General features: G+C 40.8%; 1 protein-coding gene across 1 annotated transcript in view; it reads left to right on the top strand.

Annotated features, from left to right (window-relative positions):
- The window catches only part of RIPK1 (receptor interacting serine/threonine kinase 1), a 73,338-nt gene extending 55,114 nt beyond the window's left edge, over nucleotides 1-18,224 (top strand). The window contains exons 7-12 of the mRNA XM_082258078.1: nucleotides 2,515-2,591; nucleotides 8,685-8,775; nucleotides 10,531-11,091; nucleotides 13,688-13,765; nucleotides 16,077-16,217; nucleotides 17,246-18,224. Coding sequence (XP_082114204.1) covers nucleotides 2,515-2,591; nucleotides 8,685-8,775; nucleotides 10,531-11,091; nucleotides 13,688-13,765; nucleotides 16,077-16,217; nucleotides 17,246-17,526 — 1,229 coding nt within the window. The 3' untranslated portion in view covers nucleotides 17,527-18,224. The remainder of the gene's footprint in view (nucleotides 1-2,514; nucleotides 2,592-8,684; nucleotides 8,776-10,530; nucleotides 11,092-13,687; nucleotides 13,766-16,076; nucleotides 16,218-17,245) is intronic.
- Nucleotides 18,225-23,477: the final 5,253 nt, after the last annotated feature.

The following is a 23,477-nucleotide window of genomic DNA, read 5'->3' on the forward strand; positions in this document are numbered from 1 at the left end:
TTTTTCATATTTTTTTGTAGAGCTTTCCCAAAACAGTTTGGGTTAATGTGTCCTCTCATAAGGTCATGGCAGCTAGACTTCCCAGTATTGTACTTTAAGGCGATATGGTAACAACAATGTAGTGTTACTGTCATGTACCTGGTAGGAGACTGAACTGGTGAGGTCGGCCTCTCTTGTATCTCAAGCCCAGGCCCCACTGAAGCTGGAACAAATGGTGTTGAGGGACAGGAGGAACACGAGTACCTGGCAGGTGTTGATAGCAGAGCTTGCAGTAGGAGAAGCAGGGTTGAGAAGTCAGTCATGACATCAGGCTAGGAGCATATGTGATGCACGCTGGACCAGCTGAGAATAAAGCCCCGTACACACGTACCGAATGTCGGCCGAACGATCGGCCGTCTTTTGTCCAGGGCTGTCGTGTCTGTTGAAAACTGCAAAAGACTGCACGCGAATTATGTCGGCCAACAACAGCCGACTGCAGAAGTGATGTCATGTGATTGTTAACTTTCCTTGTCTTTTTTCTTTTCTGAGCATGCCCAGTCTTGCTAATCTGCTGTCTGTCGGCCGAAATCTGTACTGACTGGCGAACAATCGGCCGTTATGGTGTTGGCCAACAAAAATTTTAATGCCTGCACGACAGATTCTGTTTGGCCAAAAATGCGCTGTCGGCTGTCGGAAGCATCATACTAACAAGCCTACAATCGGCCGATCGGTTGTCGGCCGAATATTTACGGCAGACAATCGGTACGTGTGTATGGGGCTTAAAGGGGCACTACGTATGCACTGCAGGTTCTGGCTTGTCGAAGCTCTCAGCAGGCTTTAGGCAGGAACACACTGCGATGACTGGAGCGGTATAAAGGACAGCCAAAGCAGACACTCGGAAATAGTATGAAGCCAAGTTGGAAGCAGGAGCGAGGTCACAGGGGTAGCCAAGGTCAGTAGCAGGTGTGCAACCAGGTACGGAAGCGTAGGTGGAAGCATGGTCAGGAACAAAGCTAAGGTCAGGAACAGGTGAGCATAGGTACAAGCAGAATCCAGGATCAGTTCAGTAACAAGCCGAGTCATAAATGGAAATGAGATACAGAATATACCCAGGACACAGGAAAAGCCGAAGACCACTCAGCACTGACAGTGAGTAAGAGCATCCCTTAAATAGCCCATCTGGTGCCAAAAACTGTGAACACACTTCCGCATGCATGCACATGTGTGCTCTTATGCCTATAAGCGGTGTGCCTATGCTCATTTCTTGTCGTTGTACTGGCATTCCCTTACAGTAACCCCATTTTTAATCTTTGTGGTGACCCGAACTATTACCCTGTCACACTTCACCCTTCTTGTTTAGCAGAGAGCCAGTGTGTGCAGGCCAGGAGAGATAGTTGAGCATCTTGGAGCAGGGTTAGGGAATTGCAAGAATTAGCACATTTGTAGGTAACCCCAACGACCAAGTCTACATAAAAGATTTTCCCTGGGTGTTCATAATCCTCAGATTTTGAAAATGCATTGCAGAATAAATAAAATCACTCTGATAACATTCCACTCTGGTTGCAAAAAAAAAAAAAAGTTCTTCCAGTTATGGGGAAGCTTGGTGGTTGACTGTTTAATTAACCAGTGTTGTTACATGGAGGCTAGTTGAAAGTCTTTAGCTCTGTGTAAACTGGGCTTCCTCTCTCCTTACTCCCTCTGGCTGAATTGAGCAACAGGGGAGTGAAAAAAAGGTAAATATGTGCAGTTGGTGAAGCCAGCATTGAAGTGAAACAGTAGCTCTGCTTCTGCAATACATTTTCAAAATCAGAGGGGCAGAAAGCGCTGAAGAACAGGACAAAGGCTGCCCAACTTATTGTTAACAAGCAGATGATTACCAGCTTGTTAATATGAAAATACTCTCTGTCCTGATCTGCAGCAATTTCTTCCCCCACCTGCTGTGATTATGATAGTGGTGGACCCAAGAAAGAACACCATGGCTGATAAGTGGCACGGCCAAGGTCCTGAAAGAACTGTCGCTTGGTCCGTGTCTGGACCGCGGATCGCCATTTAGTGAACCCTATTATAAAATCTTTAAATTGAGTTGGATTTTTTTTTTTTCTCCAAACACATCGCTTTACCCGCCAACAATGTTAGTAATAACAAGTAAAAACACCAGTTTAGAATAATTGGTCCAGATGGCAGACAAGTGCAGCTCTTTTCTTCTTAGCAAGCTGAGCACAGTACTTACACAGGCACTAACTGGCTTTATAGACTTTAATATGCTACCCGTACTTCAATACTTGGACAGATCCACAGTTAGTCAACTGAATCCTATGAACCCAACAAACAAATATTAATCCCAGCCAGCTGGAAAAAAAATCTATAAATAAAGCTTGGAGAGCTGTGAGAACCTGTCACCTAGACCAATGCAACATCTGCAGTGAGGTCTGTAGCCTTATTATGAATATGGGAGGAAAGCAAGGAGTGGCGTTTTTGTGAACGATAATATAATTTTAGGTAAACATGTTCCTTCTATGTAAATTTACTTTTCAGACTGTGAAAAACGATTCCGGCCTGTGTATTCTGAAAAATTTGAGAAGGATGTTGAATGTGATGTGGATAAATTGCAGGTAAGTGTCAAATTACTGTTTGTGTGTGTGGGTGTGTATATATATATATATATATATATATATATATATATATATATATATATATATATATATATATATATATATATATATATATATATATATATATATATATATATATATATATATATATAAAGAACATAGTCTCCAGGGGTCTCCTAAACAAAGGGCCAGTTTAATGTCCTCAGACTTTAGTGGGGCCAGACTGTTGCCAGTGGTAGTAGAAAATGCCCAAGTGTCAGTGGGAGCAACAATGCCTCAGCCTTAGGAGTAAGGAAATTACATAGCACCTGTGGAGGAAGAGTAACCCATAAGGAATAGCGCCCTATCGTTGTTGTCTGTGGGAGGAATAGTGTCCCATTGTTGGTATCAGTGAGACGAATAGAATTCCGTCATTGGTGTCAAGGGAGAAATTATGTCCCATTGTTGGTGTCAGTGGAAGTGGGAGGAATTTTGTGCAACTGTTAGCATCAGTGGTGCCTCATTGTTGGTGTCAGTATGAGAAATACTGCCTTGTATCAGTGGGAGGAATGGTGCCCCAAGAGCTAGATAAAGGCAAGCAAAGGGCTGCAGTTTGGAGACCACTGGTCTACACTTCTGACCATGTGTCCTTTTATACCCACATTAAGGGTGTAACATAATGCATGTTCACATACACCCTCAAACTTCATATAGGCACCTCTACTTGCCTAAATTGCAAGGTTGCAAAACAATTGCAAGGATTTGACAATGAAAAGACTACAGGTCTCATCTTCCCCCCGTGGCAAACAGATTTATAGAATTCAATGAGGCACAGGTACGGTGTGATCTCTTCCTCCAGCCCCATAACCGAGGGTCCATATCTCTGTACAGACGTGGGGCTGGTCGAACAGTCTCTGTATTGCTTGCTTTGCATTGATTACATTTTTGCAAAAGGTGAACTATGTCTTTAAGCTGTATAATGCTCTAGATGGGGGAGAAATGCATAGGTAGGTTCTGTTTGAGACAGAACACAAGTCAGTTAAGATTCAACATCCTAAAAATGTAGTTTAGTACCCACATCCTGGCTCACATGCTGCGTACATTGCAGTACTGAGCAGAAAAATTTGAGTGCAGAACATTCCTATAGAGGAATTTATACTAATGTGTCTGAGTGCAAAATGTAGGTCTAAGCTTTATGCCAATTTTTTAAGATGGTAAAATCCAAATGCTAAAGCAGTTATTATGGGATAGTGCAATAAATTTGTGCTAATACTTCAGTGGTATACAGTGCATCCGGAAAGTATTCACAGCGCTTCACTTTTTCCACATTTTGTTAAGTAACAGCTTTATTCCAAAATGGATTAAAATCATTATTTTCCTCAAAATTCTACAAACAATACCCCATACTGACAATGTGAAAGAAGTTTGTTTGAAATCTTTGCAAATTTATAAAAAAAAAAAAAGAGGAAAAGAAATCACATGTACATAAGTTGGCAACAATTACAGCCTCAAGTATTTTTGAGTATTATGCTACAAGCTTGGCACACCTATTTTTGGACAGTTTCTCCCATTCTTCTTTGCAGGACCTCTCAAGCTTCATTAGGTTGGATGGGGAGTCTCAGGTGCACAGCCATTTTCAGATCTCTCCAGAGATGTTTAATTGGGTTCAAGTCTGGGCTCTAACTGGGCCACTCAAGGACGTTCACATAGTTGTCTTGTAGCCACTCCTTTGTTATCTTGGCTGCGTGCTTAGTGTTGTCATCCTGTTGGAAGATGAACCTTCGCCCCAGTCTGAGGTTCAGTGCGCTCTGGAGCGGGTTTTCATCAAGGATGTCTCTGTACATTGCTGCATTCATCTTTCCCTCGAACCTGACTAGTCTCCCAGTTCCTGCCACTGAAAAACATCCCCACAGCATAATGCTGCCACCACCATGCTTTACTGTAGGGATAGTATTGGCCAGGTGATGAGCGGTGCCTGGTTTCCTCCAGACATTATGCTTGACATTCAAGCCAACAAATTCAATCTTTGTTTCATCAGACTAGAGAATTTTGTTTCTCATGGTCTGAGAGTCCTTCAGGTGCCTTTTGGCAAAGTCCAGATGGGCTGTCAAGTGCCTTTTACCGAGGAGTGGGTTCTGTCTGGCCACTCTACCATACAGGTCTGATTGGTGGAGTGCTGCAGAGGTGTTTGTTCTTATGGAAGGTTCTCCTCTCTCCACAGAGAAACGCTGAAGCTCTGTCAGAGTGACCATCGGGTTCTTGGTTACCTCCCTGACTAAGGCCCTTCTCCCATGATGGCTCAGTTTGGGCGGGCGGCCCGCTCTAGGAAGAGTCCTGGTGGTACAAACTTCTTCCATTTATGGATGATGGAGGCCACTGTGCTAATTGGGATCTTCAGTCCTGCAGAAATGTTATCTGTACCTATCCCCAGACCTTCCCCCCGATACTATCCTGTATCGGAGGTCTACAGACAATTGCTTGGACTTCATGGCTTGGTTTGTGCTCTGACATGCACATGCAACTGTGGGACCTTATATAGACAGGTGTGTGCCATTCCAAATCATGTGTTTTTTTTTTTGTTTTTTTATTTTTTGTTATAATTTGCAAAAATTTCAAACAAACTTCTTTCACGTTGTCATTATGGGGTATTGTTTGTAAAATTTTAAGGAAAATAATGAATTTAATCCATTTTGGTATAAGGCAGTAACATAACAAAATGTGGAAAAAGCGAAGCACTGTCAATTCTTTACGCCTCATTTTTTCCACAATTTGTTATGTTACGGCCTTATTCCAAAATGGATTAAAAAGAAAGAAGTCTGTTTGAAATCTTTGCAAATTATAACAAAAAACAAAACAAAACACGTACATAAGTATTTACAGCCTTTGCCATGATACTCAAAATGTAGCTCAGGTGCATCCTGTTTCCACTGATCATCCTTGATGTTTCTACAACTTGATTGGAGTCCACCTGTGGTAAATTCAGTTGATTGGACATGATTTGGAATGGAATGGCACACACTTGTCTATATAAGGTCCCACAGTGCATGTGCATGTCAGAGCACAAACCAAACCATGAAGTCCAAGGAATTGTCTGTAGACCTCAGGATTGTATCGAGGCACAGGTCTGGGGAAGGGTACAGATACAATTTCTGCAGCATTAAAGGTTGTAATATGTCAGGTATGCATTTCCTTGGCATAACATCATCTTGTATAATTTTTTTTTTATCTGATTTTATTTTTAAAGTTTTCATTACAACAAATATATAAAAATAAAAAGAGGAAAAAAAGATAACAAATCACAAAAAATAAATAAATAAACATAAAAAAAAAAAGATTTAAACAGAAGGCAGTTTGCCTGACAGGGCAATAACATCATTAATACATTTAAATCATTATCTTCTAATTTTTCAAAGATATTCAAAATATTTTCAGAAATATTCAAAAATATTCCAGAGCAACTGATATACTGTATTATTAACAATATATAAAAACTCTCTGTGACAGGGTGACCCAATATACCAAAGGCACACCCAGACTTTATTGCAAGTTAAAATTAGAACGTGATGAATCTATCCATTTTTCCTTATTTTTTTTTTACTTTTGAGAGGTGTTACGTGGAGCATAACTATATTTCTCGAACATTACATGTTTATCCATTTCTCAAATCCAGTCCCCAAGGGTAGGAGGATCAGGTGAGACCCAGTGAGAGGCTATCAACTTGCTAGCCATAAAAAAGTGATCACACAATAGCCACTACCTGGTCATAATCCAGGTTGTTGAAATTTACATATAAATAAATAAAAAGCTGTTTGTTCTTCTGTCTTTTGAATACTGATTCTAGATGGGAGTGACTTTTTCATAATTGATCAGCCGATGCATTTGTAGTGCTGTAATGAGGAAAGCTGCATGGTCTGCACCCCTTAGAATTGATCAACCCTTTGGGTGCCTCTCACCAAAAATGTAATTTTTGTTGCAGAGAATGCCTTAAATCGGACTTGCAGTGCCGACTTCAGGGAAAATCTGCCAATCACATGGGCAGAAAATTATATTTCTGGAGGCGTTCTGTACACCAACTGTTTACAGAACACCTCCAGATTGCCAAATTGCCTTGAATGTTACAGAAAATTTAAAAAAGAAAATGCAATTTGTAAGAACATTAAACTTCATTTTGCCTTGTGTCGTAATTATATATATTTTATATATTTTTTTAATTTGCTATATTTTCCCCACAAAAGTATAGTTATGCCCTAAATGATTTGGTTTAATTCTTTTACACATTTTTTTTTTTTTTTTTTGGGTATCCCTTTTCTCTTTTTAAGTTTTTTTTATTTGTCTGATCTTTATAGTGATTTTACGGTTTTAGGGAGTACAAATGTGAAATAATTGATTTGTAAAGGCCTGTAAAAGCAGTGATCTCTAGCTTTCTTGAATATATGTCTCCAGTCTATAACCATGTCCTCAGATTTAACAACTTCTAAAGTATGTCTACAGTAACTGACCATCTCCTACAGTACCTGACCTTCTCCTGTAGCAGGTCTGCAGTCTCTGACAGCTATCTGTATTATTAAATGAATTTAATGTTATGTGCAGCCCTTTGGGTATTTCAGGGGCAAAACTTAAGACCCTGTATATTAAAAATACTGACCAGCATTTCTTTAAATGGAGATGAGGGTACACAACTGTGTTAAAATGCAGTTAACATTGGTGGACCCTTTTTCCATGGCTTAGTTTTTTATGTACTTTACTTTGGCTACTGTATAATTATTTTGCACAGTTCAATATTATGTTCCCTGTGCAGTCACTCAGAATTGCGTACTTGTTAGGTAGCATATTTGTTTAGTTTCTGTTTCTGTTTCTGTTTCAGGGAAATCCCTTTTACAGACTGAGTGGTATTTTTGTAACTATAAAAAGGAGTTGCATCACAGGTTAAAGAGACACATCCTGTGCATAGTAGGGTTTTATCAAGAGCAGTGGCGGCTGGTGCTCCATGGGCCAGGGGGGCCACACCATACCCCCCCCCCCCCCCGGACCACACCAGCTCCCCAGGTCGCAACCCCCCCCGCCCCCCCATCACCGGCTCACTTACATTAAATCGTTAAGATGCCCTGGAACACTCCTGCCTGGCCCCATTAGAAGCCTCCCATCAGCTTCATCTCCGGCGGCTGCTTCCCCTGGCAGTGACGGTGGCGGCTTCTCTGGCGTCTCCTCCCTCCTCCTCCTCCTTGGCCAATAACATGGCCTCTCCTTTTGGCCAATCGGGAAACGGGCCTCATGACCTGCTTCCTGATTGGCCAGGAGTAGGATCCGTGTGACAATAGCGAATTTTCATTCGCTATTGTCACACAACTGGGTGGGCCGACCCTTTTTTTTACCCTGTGAGAGCCTCTGGCTCTAATCACATGGTTAAAAAAATCCCCATTGAACTCCATGTGTCTGGTGCCCCGCATGTAGATTAGGAGGCCGGATGCATGGATAGGGGGCGGTGCCCCTGCACTCCATATACACCAGCCGCCACTGATCAAGAGTGTTATAGACCGAATACAAATAATACTGGACTAGGCAAAAAGCTGCCAAACTTAATGGCTGGTGGGCCAAAAGTTTACTACGCTCCATTATTAGAGCTGGGGTGCATAATCTAGGCATAATGTGCTTCTCAGTATTTTTCTGAATATTTTGGCAATTGACAATGCAGTGTGAGGGAAAAAAAAGGTGTTTCAACATTCTTGCAAGCCTGCAAAATACAGAGTGCCCCAAAAATTTATATACAATCTGAATGATTAGATATCAGCAATGCCTGGACCAGAATGGTCATCCTTTTAAGAACAGGTGCTAAGTATAAAAAAGTAAATTTATGTATTTTATTTGAAAATTTGAAAGCAAAGCGCTGCGTAAATTGTCGGCGACATATAAATCCTGTTTAAAAATATTATTAAAAGTGACCTGTATTATACTGACTTTATAATCAATCAATTTGTGTATACATTTTTTGGGACACCCTATGGTTTATTTTGAAATTGTTGCCTCACAATTTGTTACTGTGTGTCTCCATTTAAGGATTCCTCATGTATAGTATACTGTAAATGATATTTCATTAGACTTCTTTCATACATTTAGAAAGATTACCCGGAGCCAGAAGCATTTGTTCGAAGGATGGCATCTTTGCAGATAGACTGTGATGCAGAACCTCCCAGTATGCAACCAAGAGGTATTTTGCCTTTCCTATATATTACAGCCTTATAAAAGAGGACCTCGGAACATTAGAAGCCTAATACAATGACATTGCTGTGTGTGTATATACTGTATATACACATATTGTGACAGGGCGAGGCCCTGCCACGATATAAGTTTAGTAAAATTGGTACAGAGATTACACAGGATTACATAGTTACATAGTAAGTGAGGTTGAAAAAAGACATCAGTCCATCCAGTTCAACCTATGATGTGTGTGTGTGTTTGCTTTTAACCGTACATCGTATACCCCTGTATGTTGTGGTCTCTAAGGATTCTCAAAGGTTCAGTCTGAGAAACTTCAGCATGTGGATTGTAAGCGGATAAAGCACTGTTTTTAAGTCATATTAAAAGAGAAGTATGGGATTTTTTTTTTAAATTATACTTACCTAGGCGGATGCAGCATTGGACCAAAAAAAAAAAAAAAAAGAAGTTATCAAACACCGCCAATCGCTCGATTGTCAGGGCTCCCTGAGCAGAGAACTGTCAGTCACCGCTCTCTGCTCTGGCCCCCCCACACTCACTGGTGCACTGGGCTGTGGAGGGGGCAGGAGCGGCCGACTCAGGCTGTGAGTGGCTTGCTAAGAGGCTGAGCCAGCTGCCAGTCTAGGCATGTGGGCGGATTCCGACCATATGGTCGCCATGTCTCCTGAGCCTGAACCAGCACTGTGACCTCAGCCGACAGCATGCTTCAGCCCACTGTCTGCTGAAAACGGGTCACAGGAGTGCAGAACGGACTCCTGTGATCCATAGGGAAAGTAAAAAAAAACTTTAAACCTTTACAACCACAAGCTTTCTCCAGGTTTGGAAATCCTGGATCAGGGCCTTGAGTTTGAAGGTTCTGAAGTGTCTTGGGTGGGAAGGAACCTTCGATCCTGTGTCTGAAATTTCGAGACACGTGAAGCCTGTGTAAGTGCACAGACATAGCTCTATCAGGAGAACTGGGAGTTCCTGCTGTAGACTGCATCCCTTGCAAGGGGGATTCCTTGCCCAAGAACTGGGAAAGTCCAGACAGCTACGTGGGTCTTGGAGGCCAAGAAAGCTGAAGAGGCTAGCTGGTCTAGGGGAATGGAGGGAATCTAGAAGTCTCTATAGAGACCAAGCTAGATGGGCTGAAAAACCCTATCCAGAGGGCAGGAGTGGGCCAGTACAGCAAGGTGCTGTGAATAAAGGTTAGGTGAGCCTGAAGAACCTGTGGTCTGGGAGACCAGTGTAAGGTGCAGTGGTCCTACTAATAGGACAGCCAGGTGGCATGACATTTTTGTTTCTGCTACTTGTTCTGCTGTGTGAAGCTGAAATCCCTATGTGGGAAACTTTGTGTTAAGACTTTCTTTCCCTTTTTAATAAAAGGGGCTGCCGTGGCTTTAAACCACAAGTTTGGACTGGCATGGACTCAATTTAAAATACTCACCATATTGAGTCTAATCACCTCCGAACATGGGAATTTTTTTTTTTTTTTTTTTGTGTAAAGGCCTTACTTGAAGGAGGTTTTAGAAGCATTTAATAAATTACAGTTGGACTTGTATCCTCTTAGGTGTTGGATAGGAAGACTTTTGCTGGTCATAAACAGATTTTTTTTGCTCAGCCTGCAGGATACAATTTGGTTAGGAACATGTCTTTGGTGTTCATCTGTTTTCATGTCTATCGTTCATGCTAGGCAACATTTCTGATTATAGGACAATTTTATTTGCTCACTATTTTGGAAGGTCTGACATGTTTTGTCCTTTTCTAGATACACCCCAGTCTCTTCATAGCAACCTGGGCTTGGGACACAGAAACATAAATGAGCATTTGTTCAGGGCTTCCAATGAGCCAGAAGAGAGCGAGGAAGAAAAACATGATGACTTACAGCGGAAACTGCAAGAAGAAATTAATTATCATCAGACTGGCAGTCGTATTGATAACTTGACTAACCCTTCCAACCAAGGTGCTCTAAGTGAGCTCAGAAGTCGTAAAGTATTTAATGAACCATGTGAAGTGTTTCCACAAAATCCAGGGAATTATATACCTACCAATGGACTATATAGCCCTGAACAACCTACTCAGGGGGACCCAGGCTACATCTACATTCCTAATGAACACCAACGAATGTTCAGTCCACATGTTTCAGCTATACCACCAACTACACCTGAATCAGGGGCATATCCTCATGGGCAACTTGATAGCTGGCAAGGACATGGTTTTATGCCATATGATTCTACTAAAGTTCCTGTTGCAGAATCGGAAATGCCAATTCTTTACCCACAGAACCCAAGCTATGCATATCCTAGTAATGTCAGTTACACAGGTAAGTGTGTTTGCAGCTTCCCTTACAGCATTAACAAGAGAAATGTATCAATTCCCAATCCACTCTAAACAGTGTAGATGAAATAATCTCTGGCTGCTGGCTATTTTATACTGACAGCTGGAACATGTGGATGTCAAAATACCCAAAGAGTGACTGCAGCTGATGAGGTGCAGTTACTGTTTGGCTGGCAATTTCTGCCCGGCTCTTTCAATTTTCAGGTCAAAGGATGCCAGTAGGTCCACTCACGGCCAAAATCTTGGCTTGATCATTAGGAACCAGCCAACAACAGCAAATGTGAATGGCCAGCTTAAATGTAGTATTTACCCCCACACAAAGGTGTAAAAAAACGGTAATTGGGGCACTTGCACTGTGTACACTAAAACTTTTTGGGCCCCTTTGCTCCAATTCCTCTAGCAATTTTTCAGCACGGCAATCAAAAGGACACATGTATGAGTGGGATTTTAAGAAAGCATAACAGCCACTTGAGAGCAATGTTGTCATTTTTTTCAAATTGTAGAGTAAGTCCTGCCATACACAGACAAATTTATTTCCTGCAACCACAAATTGGGGGAGGGCAGAGGAAGACATTCCCACTGGGAGAAAACAGTGATTATCTCTAGCGGCTATAGCAGCAATCGATCAACTGGTACATTCAGCCTGCCCATTAATCTTGGCCAGTTCAGCAGGAACTGGTCGAGATTCAAACTCTGTATGGCTGGCCTAAGCCTGAAAGAGTGCAAAAGTTGTACAGTATGCCATTGTTGTAGCAAGTTATCTATCAATAGAAGTAGTAGTATTGTACAGTTAAAGTAAAATTACTTTTAACTTGTCATTTTAAGACTTTGAAATTACTGAGGTCTCTAAAAGACTTGATTTGTATTATATCACTCCTGACAAAGAGACCTAAACTGCCTCTAAAGTTTCCTCTTAAGAGCAAACCTGTACTGAGAGAAACATGTAGGCTGTTATAAATTATTATACAGGATTTATGTAGTGGCAACAGTTTGCACAGCACTTTACAATGTTAGGCCAGATGTACAGCATTGTACAGTTACAAGACAATTTAATACTGCTCGTTATAGCTTACAATCTAAGAGGGAGGGTCAAGTGATACAAAAGGTAATAACTGTGGGGGAGGAGCTGATGAAAATAATAAAAGAACAGTTGTTAGGTGGGGGCAGGATAGGCTTCTCTGAAGAGAAACGTTTTCAGGGATCGCCTAAAAGAGGATAGTGTTGGAGATAGTCAGATAGATTGGGGTAGGGAATTCGAAAGGATGGTAGAGGTTCGGGAGAAGTCCTGAAGGTAAGTATAATTGGAGGTGACGAGGGAGCTAGAGATCAGGAGGTTTTGGGAGGAACGGAGAGGACTATTTGGTTGGCATTTTGGGACTAGGTACAGTGCATTGCGAAAGTATTTGGCCCCCTTGAACTTTTCGACCTTTTGCCACATTTCAGTCTTCAAACATAAAGATATAAAACTGTAATTTTTTTTGAAGAATCAACAACAAATGGGACACAATCATGAAGTGGAACGAAATTTATAGGATATTTCAAACTTTTTTAACAAATAAAAAACTGAAAAATTATTCAGCCCCCTGAAGTTAATACTTTGTAGCGCCACCTTTTGCTGCGATTACAGCTGTAAGTCGCTTGGGGTATGTCTCTATCTGTTTTGCACATCGAGAGACTGAAATTTTTGCCCATTCCTCCTTGCAAAACAGCTCGAGCTCAGTGAGGTTGGATGGAGAGCGTTTGTGAACAGCAGTTTTCAGTTCTTTCCTCAGATTCTCGATTGGATTCAGGTCTGGACTTTGACTTGGGCATTCTAACACCTGGATATGTTTATTTGTAAACCATTCCATTGTAGATTTTGCTTTATGTTTTGGATCATTGTCTTGTTGGAAGACAAATCTCGGTCCCAGTCTCAGGTCTTTTGCAGACTCCATCAGGTTTTCTTCCAGAATGGTCCTGGATTTGGCTCCATCCATCTTCCCATCAATTTTAACCATCTTCCCTGTCCCTGCTGAAGAAAAGCAGGCCCAAACCATGATGCTGCCACCACCATGTTTGACAGTGGGGATGGTGTATTCATGGTGATGAGCTGTGTTAAAAGTTCAGCAATGAAACAATCAATAAAACTGCAAGCAATAAATACAAATGTGCAAATAGGGGTGGAGTATGTGTATCGATTGATACTAGACCCCTATTTGCACATTTGTATATATTGCTTGCAGTTTTATTGATTGTTTCATTGCTGAACTTTTAACTGTAACTGGAGTACACACCACATTTATTTTCACATTTTGCTGATATTTATTGATTTGCAATTGCATTGTAAGGATTCTTCCTAATAAGTATCAATTTTTTAATTGAATCACCTATCACAGGGGTTCTGTAATTTGTCCCTATATAGCCTCTAGGGACATACCAGAATAAGTAGAGCGCATCTTTCTTTCATATATTTTCTCACTCTATTGTTCTTAGAGTTCAAGTGCAGCCACCCCCCATCCATCACTCTTTTTTGGTTAAAGCGCACCCTCATATATTTATTTATTGTTTCTGTTTTCATGTTTCCCATTTATGATATTTTTTCTGTTTAGGCACACCTGGGAATACTCATTTCCCTAAGGGAAACTTTGGCTATGCAGGCAGTCATACTCTGGACAGTTTCATTCCAGGTAAGGTCCAAGAGAAGCACATACATAATATATTCTGATTCTAAAATTAACTATAACATTTAAATGTAAAAACCCTGAATTATATATCCTTACTTGTATCTTCCTTGTCTGGGTGCATTTTTATTTTCCTTTTATTTATTTTTTCAACTTACTCTGTCATCTGTTTTTTCAGCTGTCAGCTGTTCCTACCTGGCTGACACATATGTATTTCTACATTGCTCGTCTTTCCTCTCAGGTGCTTGGCTATAGCTGACAGGGCTCTTTCACACTGGCAACTGTTTTTACTGCCCCCCAAGCTGCCCATCAGGATTCTAAAACTACAGCCTGACAGAGCAGTACACATGGTGTGGATGCAGCAGTTTTAACTCAGGCTACAGGCAGTGCTGCCAGCCAAACTCACCCATTGAGATCAATTGGGCCGCACCACAACTGCTAGCGAAACACTTGGCCTGCAATTGCAGCGCAGTCCCGCAATTTAAAATTGCTTTCACAAAAAAATCAGTGAACTATTGGCCAACATCCATATTTGAATACCGACTAAAACGTAAAAGAAAAAGTTGGATTTTAGGGGGCACAAAAGGAGGGATGATCACAATTATATAAAATAACACATTTTGTTACATCCATGAAGAATAAAAAAGATAATTTACACAGAATACAAAATATAAACATATGGTATAAATATTCCACATAGGAATATTATAAGTACAAAGGGTCCCTGTTTATGATGTAGGTCTTCAAATCCAACGCGTTTCACCACAGTCTTATTCCACATAGGAATATTATAAGTACAAAGGGTCCCTGTTTATGATGTAAGTCTTCAAAGCCGATGCGTTTCGCCACAGGCTTCTTCAGGGCTTTAAACAGACCTTTCAGTATTTATCTACAAAAGAATATATACATCAATCATTTTTACAACCAAAACGTATATCATAGTGTATTGCACAAAGCTACATTGGAGGGGCACATTAACATGAACCTGACCATCACATGCGCCAAGCGTTCCCTCTGAGGCAGACGCCGGCACCATATAAATGGGAAGGACCATCTATATTAGGCAATAGATACTATCAAATAACTGACATCATTCTGCCCACATGGAGTGACTAACATATATGTACTTACTCGCGTTAGTGGTAGGATAATCCTACACTGATGGAACCTTCTAGGGGGAACAATGGATCCAGTGTGTGCAGGAAATACACCGCATCCTTTCTGGTGGACTGGTGCCTAATAATACAGATCTATCGTTCAGGATGATACACAAGCAATAGGTATTGCCTACCAGTATCAGAAGATGGAAGAGAAACCTACCTATTACCAAACTAGATAACGCAAGCCCCTTCACTCTCCAGTACAAACATTTAAATAGACTTCTCTCTTTTCCTGGCTCCCGGCTCAATAGGCAATATCCAGACCCATTCTTCACCCTGAAAAGTATACACACATATATCACCCTTATGGTGTCCCATTATTAACTCCAAATACATTACTAGCCTCCGGTCAATGTAAAATTGCTGTTCAGCAATTAAAAAAGTAAAAAACAGGCATCAGGAGACAGTAGTAGTGCCTTATGAACACGTCCCAGTCACTTCTATATCACCCTGTAAGCTGTAAGCATTACAACCTGTGTAAAAGAGCTCAAAGTGGGGGCATACTCTCAATGGCTTAGAACACAGGAATGTGTATTGCCAACCATTAAAGTGGTTCTAAAGTTAAAACATTTTTTAGGCTTATACATTCCCTGCGTTAAGGTAAAAAATGTTTTCGCACTTGCTGCATGCCCTCCCTCCCCCAAAACGTATACCTGAGTCCTCCGTCAATTCATTGCTGTGCCCAGCTGCACTCTCTCTTTATTCCCTGCTCTCATATTAGGCTCTGAGAGCAGCAGAAGCCGTTGGCTCCTGCTGCTGTCAGTCAAATCCTGTGAGGAAGAAACTGCACTGTGTCTGTCTGTGGACGCACACAGCCCAGCTTGGGAGCATGCCTGCACGTGTCCCCCATAGCACACAGCTTGCTATGGGGGCATACATAAAAGAAGAGTAGTGGAGCGCACTGGTGGGGGACTCCAGAAGAGGAGGTAAGGGCCCGCTCTATGCAATACAATTGCTGCTTATAATGGCAATTTAGAAGGACTTGTATTGACTTGTAATGAGTTCATATAGAGTCAGAACACTAGGATTCTCAGAAGGTTTCCTTTATCAGGATCCTGGTGTGTAAACTGAGACACAAATCTATACTTTGTCAAGTATTTGCATCTAATTGTGCAGATGTTACTGATTATTATTCTGTTTGTTTTGCCTTTCTTTAGATAAATCAGTCAATCTGACTATATCAAATAGTAGAGCCATTCAGATTGGAAACGGTAATTACATGTCGGTTGAGGAACCAAGAGCAATAAGCAGGCCTGTTGCTCAAAATTTGACTTACAAACAGTATCAACATGTGTTTGGTATGTATTGGTTGTTTAATGGATTTAACCCCCATCACAAATGTATCACCTTTCTGCTTAATTTTATTGATCAAAGCAATACCTGCCAGGTTACTGAACTGAAGACAACATTTTTATAAGTAGTTGAGGCTCAATTGTATGTTATAATCTCATTACTGAATTTTAAGCCAGTCTGGCTTTGAAATCTTGCCACTTCAGTGTGAAATCAAAGCCAAAGATCAGTGTGATTTTCACTTCCGATTTTATTGCGGCTTGGGACTTCATTAAACAGAAGGCTATGTAAGTCCATATGAAATCAGATAAAAGTAGTGCAGGAACCTTTTTCAAAGTCTCTGTGACATGAGTCACGGTGATTAGAACGCTTCCACTGCGGGCAATGGTGTGCGACTTGTCATGTGATTTGGAACTGTCAAATTGCATTAAAATTGCCCCAGTGTGACTCAGGGCTAAAGGTTGGTTGAAATTAGTCTTCACACTGTGTGCCTGAAATATGCTAATTTGTTTGCAAATATGTTTTAATAGGGAAGGTACGGTACCTGTAGCAGACTATAAGAAATAATCCACTACTGACCTAATGTCACTAAACTAAAATCTGAAATGGGTTAGTGCCCTTGGCACATCATCACCTATTTGTCCAATTACATGCACTTAAGACTGCAGCACTTCAGAGTTTGTGATTTCACAGTACAGTATATTAAATATGAGTTGATACCTCAGTTTTGTTTGACTTAACCCATACTTCAAAAAATGTGTTTGCTGTCATTATTACCCTCCCTTCAAAAATTCTAGTTGCCTGGCTGTCTATGGCTATAAAAGTTTAAGTCACTGATTCCAAACTTGCACACAGCCAGTTAGATCATAGTCAAGTCAACATAACCAACCTGCTCTGAGTCAATGATTCAGAAATTATTTAAGCCAAAGGGTCACCAACACATCCAGGCAACTAGCAATTTTGGAAAGAGAGATGGTCAGTGGTGACCACCTCCCTATTCAGGTTTTCTCTAAGTTGATTTTTTTGTGTGTTTCAGAGAACACTTCATCAGCAAAAGATGACCAGCTTCAGCTTTTGAGAGATAACCTGTCCAAGAAATGGAAGGAGTTTGCACGCAAAGTTGGATTTCGACAACCAGAAATTGACGAAATTGACCATGATTTTGAAAGAGATGGACTAAAAGAAAAAGTTTTCCAAATGTTATACAAGTGGAAAATGAAAGTCGGATCTAGGAGTGTTACAGTTGGAAAGATTGCTGAAGCCCTATTTGATCTGGGAGAAGAAGACCTTCTCAGTCAACTCATTCAGCTGAACTAAACTGTGTAAACACTTACAGAAGGCCAAATTTGAACTAAATGTTTGTGAATCTTAAGAAAAACCTGACAAGGATCACAAAAGGCAAACAAGCGTATTACTTTTCTAAAACTCAAACAGCAAAGGCAGACAAAATGAGGCTAATTGTAACAAAATGACTTATTATGAGGCATTGAGAATGGAAAGGCCAGATGCGTTTACATGAAATACCTACTATGCATAATGAACTATAACGGACTGTGAGTTTGATTGTGTCAGTTTAAGCCAGCATTCTCTGTTTTTAGGAATTCTAAGTACTATTCTAGGTATTATATCATTTGACTGTTGAATCTTAATCACAAATTGGTTGTCTTCTGATCTTGAAAAAAATCCTTTCAAGATCTGCAATCACGTTCCAATAAAGATTTTATATTATAACATTGACGGTGTAGGAGGAGATTTAGACGTGCGTCTAAATCTCCCTTTCCGCTAAAGCCTAAAGCCCAATCCGCATTTGGATTGTGCTTCAGAGACTACTGACAGGAGGTAAGGTAGCAATGTGATGCATCCTCACCGCCAGTTTTAACCCCATTTTTGCTGACAAATGTGCAGCAACCACGTGCATTGCAGGCATTTGCGGGGCATGTGCGGCGTTTTCCCTTGGCTTGAATGTGTAGCATTCGGCACGCATGCCGCTTGCCAATTGCTATATATTGGATAAACTTTACCAAGCATCATGACTATGTCATGTAATCGCCCCATCCGCTGCCTGGGGGGGGGGGCGGATTGGTTTGGCTTGGCTTAACTGCACATCTAATAAAAGCCTTAAGGTTTTCCAAGATATCTTTTAGAAACGTACTCAGGACTTTTAAAGGAAAGGTTAAAATGTCCTCTAGCTAACTGCCACATGTGTCTATAACCTAGATACACATAATGCTAAATATATTTGGACAAGCTGAGCTAAGTTTGACTAATCACTGAGCCGAACCCATTCTAGAAAGATCTTTGAGAGAGCATTATATTTGACTAATGCATTATGGTCCTAGACCATCTGCCTTTTATAAAACTGTAATTGGATCCTCTTCTTCTACCTTTTGTATGTAATTTGGACAAATTTATTTTTTTAATAGTGGTAAACTTACAGTGAATTTTATATTACATGAGGTAACTGAAATACACATATATTTAAGAATGTCTAGTTCTAGAAACAGAACAGTGTATTGTTTTTAAATGTGAGAAGCTGTTTAAAAGGGAAGTATGCGTTTGGGTTTTGAAAAAAAAAATCATATTTACCTAGGTGGATGGTCCTGGCTCTGTGACATCAACCGACAGCGGACTTCAGAGTGCTATCAGCTAAAAATGGGTTACAGGAGTGCAGAGTGAACTGCACTCCTGTGATCCAAAGGAGAAGTACAGCCAAACGAGCTTGGCTGTACTTCTCCTTTAAGTCACCAAATAGAAGCAGGTAAACGTTTTTACCGGCTTAATATTAAATGAGAGAGCAGCGTGTTCCAATCTATCAACTGAACAGAAATGACCAGGAAGATCTGACTGTTAAAGTATCCAAGAATTCAATGGCTATCTCAGTTCACCATGCTCCACTGAAAATAAAACTATTTTTATTAGGTGGATTGACTGCTAATGTGCAATAATGCAATTGTATATTATTTTTGTACATATCTTTACTCTGATCTTAAGAAAACATTCAGTGTTGTATAATTGACTATGTAACAGCCTGATGCACATTTTAAATTCTGCAACACTTTAAATTTGTATTAGTTTTCCCTAGTCCCCATTGCATCAGAAATCATGTTGATCAATGAGAGTGGGAGGTATTTAGGGCCCATTCACACATAATGCAGTAATTTGGTGTTTTTCTGCACTGGAAGAACACCAGTCACCACTAACGAACATAGAAAACAACACAGCCCAGAGATGCGGTGCAGTGAGCTGCAATAAAATGCAGACATGCTGCATTTTATTGCAGCACAAAGGATTGCACTGAATGTCATTGCACAGCAGTGCGGTGTTTTGCGCTGCTGTGCGGGGACATGAATGAAGTGACACTTTGTGCACATCGAATCTATTTGACAAAAAAGAAAGTAAAAAACAAAAAAGAACTGATGTGCTGAAACGCACATAATAGTCCCCCCCCACCATGGCTCACTGCAGCTGAAACTGCCAGCTGCCAGCAAAAAACTTCAATTTAGTGTGGGAGCAATGTGACCAGGTCCTTACTGTGAGACAGCCAGGCTCTATTTTATTGTGCATTGGAGCAGCAGCAGAGTGCAGTACTGTATTAGTCATCAACAAAAGAGGAAGTTTGAAAAAATGCCTAAGGCTCCTTTCACACAGGCACCTTTGTTTTGAGGGATCCGCTTGCTCAGCGGGGGATTGCTCCACTGATCCCTGCTGAGCAGGTGGATGACGGGTCCCTCACAGACACAGCCGGACACAGTTCTGGACTCCTTAACCACTTCAGCCCCGGAAGATTTTACCCCCTTCCTGACCAGGCCCTATTTTGCGATTCGGCACTGCGTGATTTTAACGGACAATTGCGCGGTCTTGTGATGCTGTACCCAAATGAAATTGACGTCCTTTTTTTCCCACAAACAGCTTTCTTTTGGTGGTATTTGATTACCTGTGCGATTTTTACTTTTTTGCGCTATAAACAAAAAAACAGCTACAATTTTGAAAAAATAACAATATTTTTCACATTTTTTTATATGAAATTCCCCCCAAAAAAATGTAAAAATCAAAATTTTTTAACATTTTAGGCCAATTTGTTTTCTGCTACATATTTTTGGTAAAAAAATCGCAATAAGTGTATTTTGATTGGCTTGTGCAAAAGTTATTGCGTTTACTAACTAAGGGAAAGATTTTTGTCATTTTTATTGCTTTTTTTTTTAACGAGTAATGGCGGCGATCTGCAATTTTTTTTGCGGGACTGCGACATTGCGGCGGACAGATCAGACCCTTGACTGACATTTTTGACACTTTTGGGGGTACCAGAGACATTACTACAGTAATCAGTGCTATCAAGGGGTTAAGTGTGTCCCTAGGGGCGTGCTTCTTACTGTAAAGGGGTGTGGCTAGTGATGTAACCACAGAGACATACGATCCAACATAGCAGGATCGTATGATCTCTCCAGTTAGATCAGGGAGAATGACAGGCGGGAGATCGCCAGTGACCGGCGGACATCGGGTCCGACGGTCACATGCGCGGACATGTCAGGGAATGAGCGCTTACCCCCTAGAGGCTCGCAGGCGAGCGACGTAGTACTACGTCACTTTGCCTGTACGGGGCTGACTGCCGCAGTAAATGTTCTTTCGGCGGTCGGCAAGTGGTTAATGGAGAGATCGGGTAAAAACAGATCGCATGTCAGTTTTCATCCGATCTTATCCAATCCGATCTGCCAGACTGATGGAAAATAGGACCACCATCCATTTGGATTTTGCAGACAGGATCGGATTGGATAGCAGCGGATGTCAGAGGACATGTCACCACTGTCATCCCCTGCTCCATAGGGATGAATAGAGGGTCATATAAGGTCAGCTTAAAAAAGTGACAGGCAGACCTGATCGGACATCCCATGTGAAGGGGCCCTAAAGAAGAGACCAGTGTGCTTTGAAAGCTTTGACTATAATGTATTTATTTAGCCAATAAATGGCATCACTGGAAGTTCAAACTTCCACTATTGCACAGTAAAAAAATTCCCACAGTATTATATAGAACATCCAGTATCTTGCAGCATGCTATTCTGGCATTAATACCATACCTCCCAATTTTCTGAAATGATAACGAGGGACACGTTTTAGCACATGGTATGTGGGCAAATGACACAGCCCTCGTTACGTAGAACACAAAGATCTAATACACAGAAAACAATGGGCTAAACCACATAGGTGCCTTATTTTTTATATTGTTTTTTTAAAATAACATGGATAAAAAGCTGAGTGCAGCATAACATTTTTGGTGATAAAATTGTACATTTTGTAAAGGGATGTACACTTCAGACCAAAAGGATAAACAACTGAGGCTGCACAAGGGACAGAGGTATTTGGTCTCAAGAAGAGACAGTCCCTCCAAAAGTTTTTACTTGTTTTTAATGAGACTGAATTTGTTCAGACTGATAGTAATGAGATCAACCATGTTGTTGTTATGATTGATGGAAACATGGAAAATCTGATAAAATATATTTTATTTAATATGTGCACGCAGGTCTTTTGCTAGTAAAACAGATACAATTGAAATGGCTGAAAGTTGAAGGACCATGTACTGTACAGAACAGAGGTTGTGGTCCTCATGTATCTTCTTGCTAACAAACGGGTGTAATTTACAGGACATATACTGCCTTTATACTGACCCTGTGAGGTGGTCTGTATACTGTATACTGTGTGTAGAGCATTATTGAGTACTCAAGTTTAAAGAAACATAGTATGAGAAAAACATGGAGGTCACCATTGTTGCTCTCCTCTTCCTTTGGCTAACCGTAGATTAAGCAATTTTCTTTCCGTCAACCATTGGTTGAAGGAAAGAAAATTGCTTGATTCCCCCATTAACACTGTCAGTTTTTATAGGGGAATCCCTCCCGCTTTGCTATTGTAATCTGACAGCGGGAGGTTTCCCCGCCATCGAAATACAACGATCACTGCTGTACAGTGATCCCACAAAATAAAACCAACAGGCTGGTTGTCCCAAAGACAGTTGATAGATCGACTTCAGTACAACCAGCCTGCCCATAAATGGATTGTAATTCAATCCATCTATGGCCAGCTTTAAAATACTGGTTGACTCCTTGTTTTATTTCTGTACATTTAGTGCCTGGCGTTGAACAAGATAAGGACTTCTGGCTTTCTGCATACTTATTCTGAAACGGTGACTGAGAAAATACTGAAGCCTGAGAGTCATCACATTAGAATTTTACAGAATGTAGGTACACTCCAAAGTGAAACTTTTTCTACCTAGGGCCAGCGAGGTCATGCACCACATTATTGCATCATGTTAATCTTCATAATATATAAGAAAACCTGACAAATGGAATACTATAATGATGATTTTTGTTAAAGTAGAAGTTCACCCGAATACTAAAATCTCTAAATCTGCTGGCATCCACAATCTAGACTAACCTATCTAACCCTGTAAAGAAGAAATCGCTATACATACCTTTTCTGAAGTCCAAAGCTGAGCTGTCAGCGGCGGTTTCAATGATTAGGTGTGTGCAAAAGAGGCAGCTGACAACCGAAGCCCCATAGTAACTCTACAGGTGATGTAGGCATTTGCCAGCCATTGTGGGCTGTCTCTTCAGCAGAGCTTCCACCACTGGAGACTGGACCAGAGCGGCTTCAGTAAAGGTATATATAGCGATTTCTTCTTTAGATAGGTTAGTCTTAGATTGTTGATGCCTGTAGATTTAGATTTAGAGGTTTTTTAGTATTAGGGTGAACTTCCACTTTAAATACAAGGTCTGCAAGTGTGGAGGTCAACCCCAACCCTCTGTTCACAACATATCCTACAGCTTTACAGTGCAACTGCATTAAGATCACATGACCAAACAGCCTTGTGTGTAAATTTCGTCTTGGACTATTGCGTTGTCCAGGTACTGTACTAATGATCCATCTAAATTGCCAAATTTTTGTTGGTGTGTTTGTGTATTGTGTAATCTCTATAATGATCTAGGATTGATTTACTGAAGGCAAATAGCTTTTCAATTTGCAATTGAAGTTGTGCTTTGCAAGGGAATTTTCCCCACAGCTTAGTGAATGAGGTGAAGCTCTTTTGATTTATGCCATCCAGTTATGTGCAAGCAAAAATGCTTTTTTTATTTTTTTATTTGCCTTACACCTGATTTTCCTTTCAAAATAAAATTTCTCCACATTCACTAAGCTCTGGAGAAAATCCCTCCGCACAGTCCAACTTCCCTTGCCAAGTTAATGTGCCTATTTGCCTTTAGTAAACCAACCCCAGTATCCAA

This window comes from Pelophylax lessonae, assembly GCF_965119305.1.
Source record: "Pelophylax lessonae genome assembly, chromosome: 5".
Taxonomy (NCBI): Eukaryota; Metazoa; Chordata; class Amphibia; order Anura; family Ranidae; genus Pelophylax; species Pelophylax lessonae.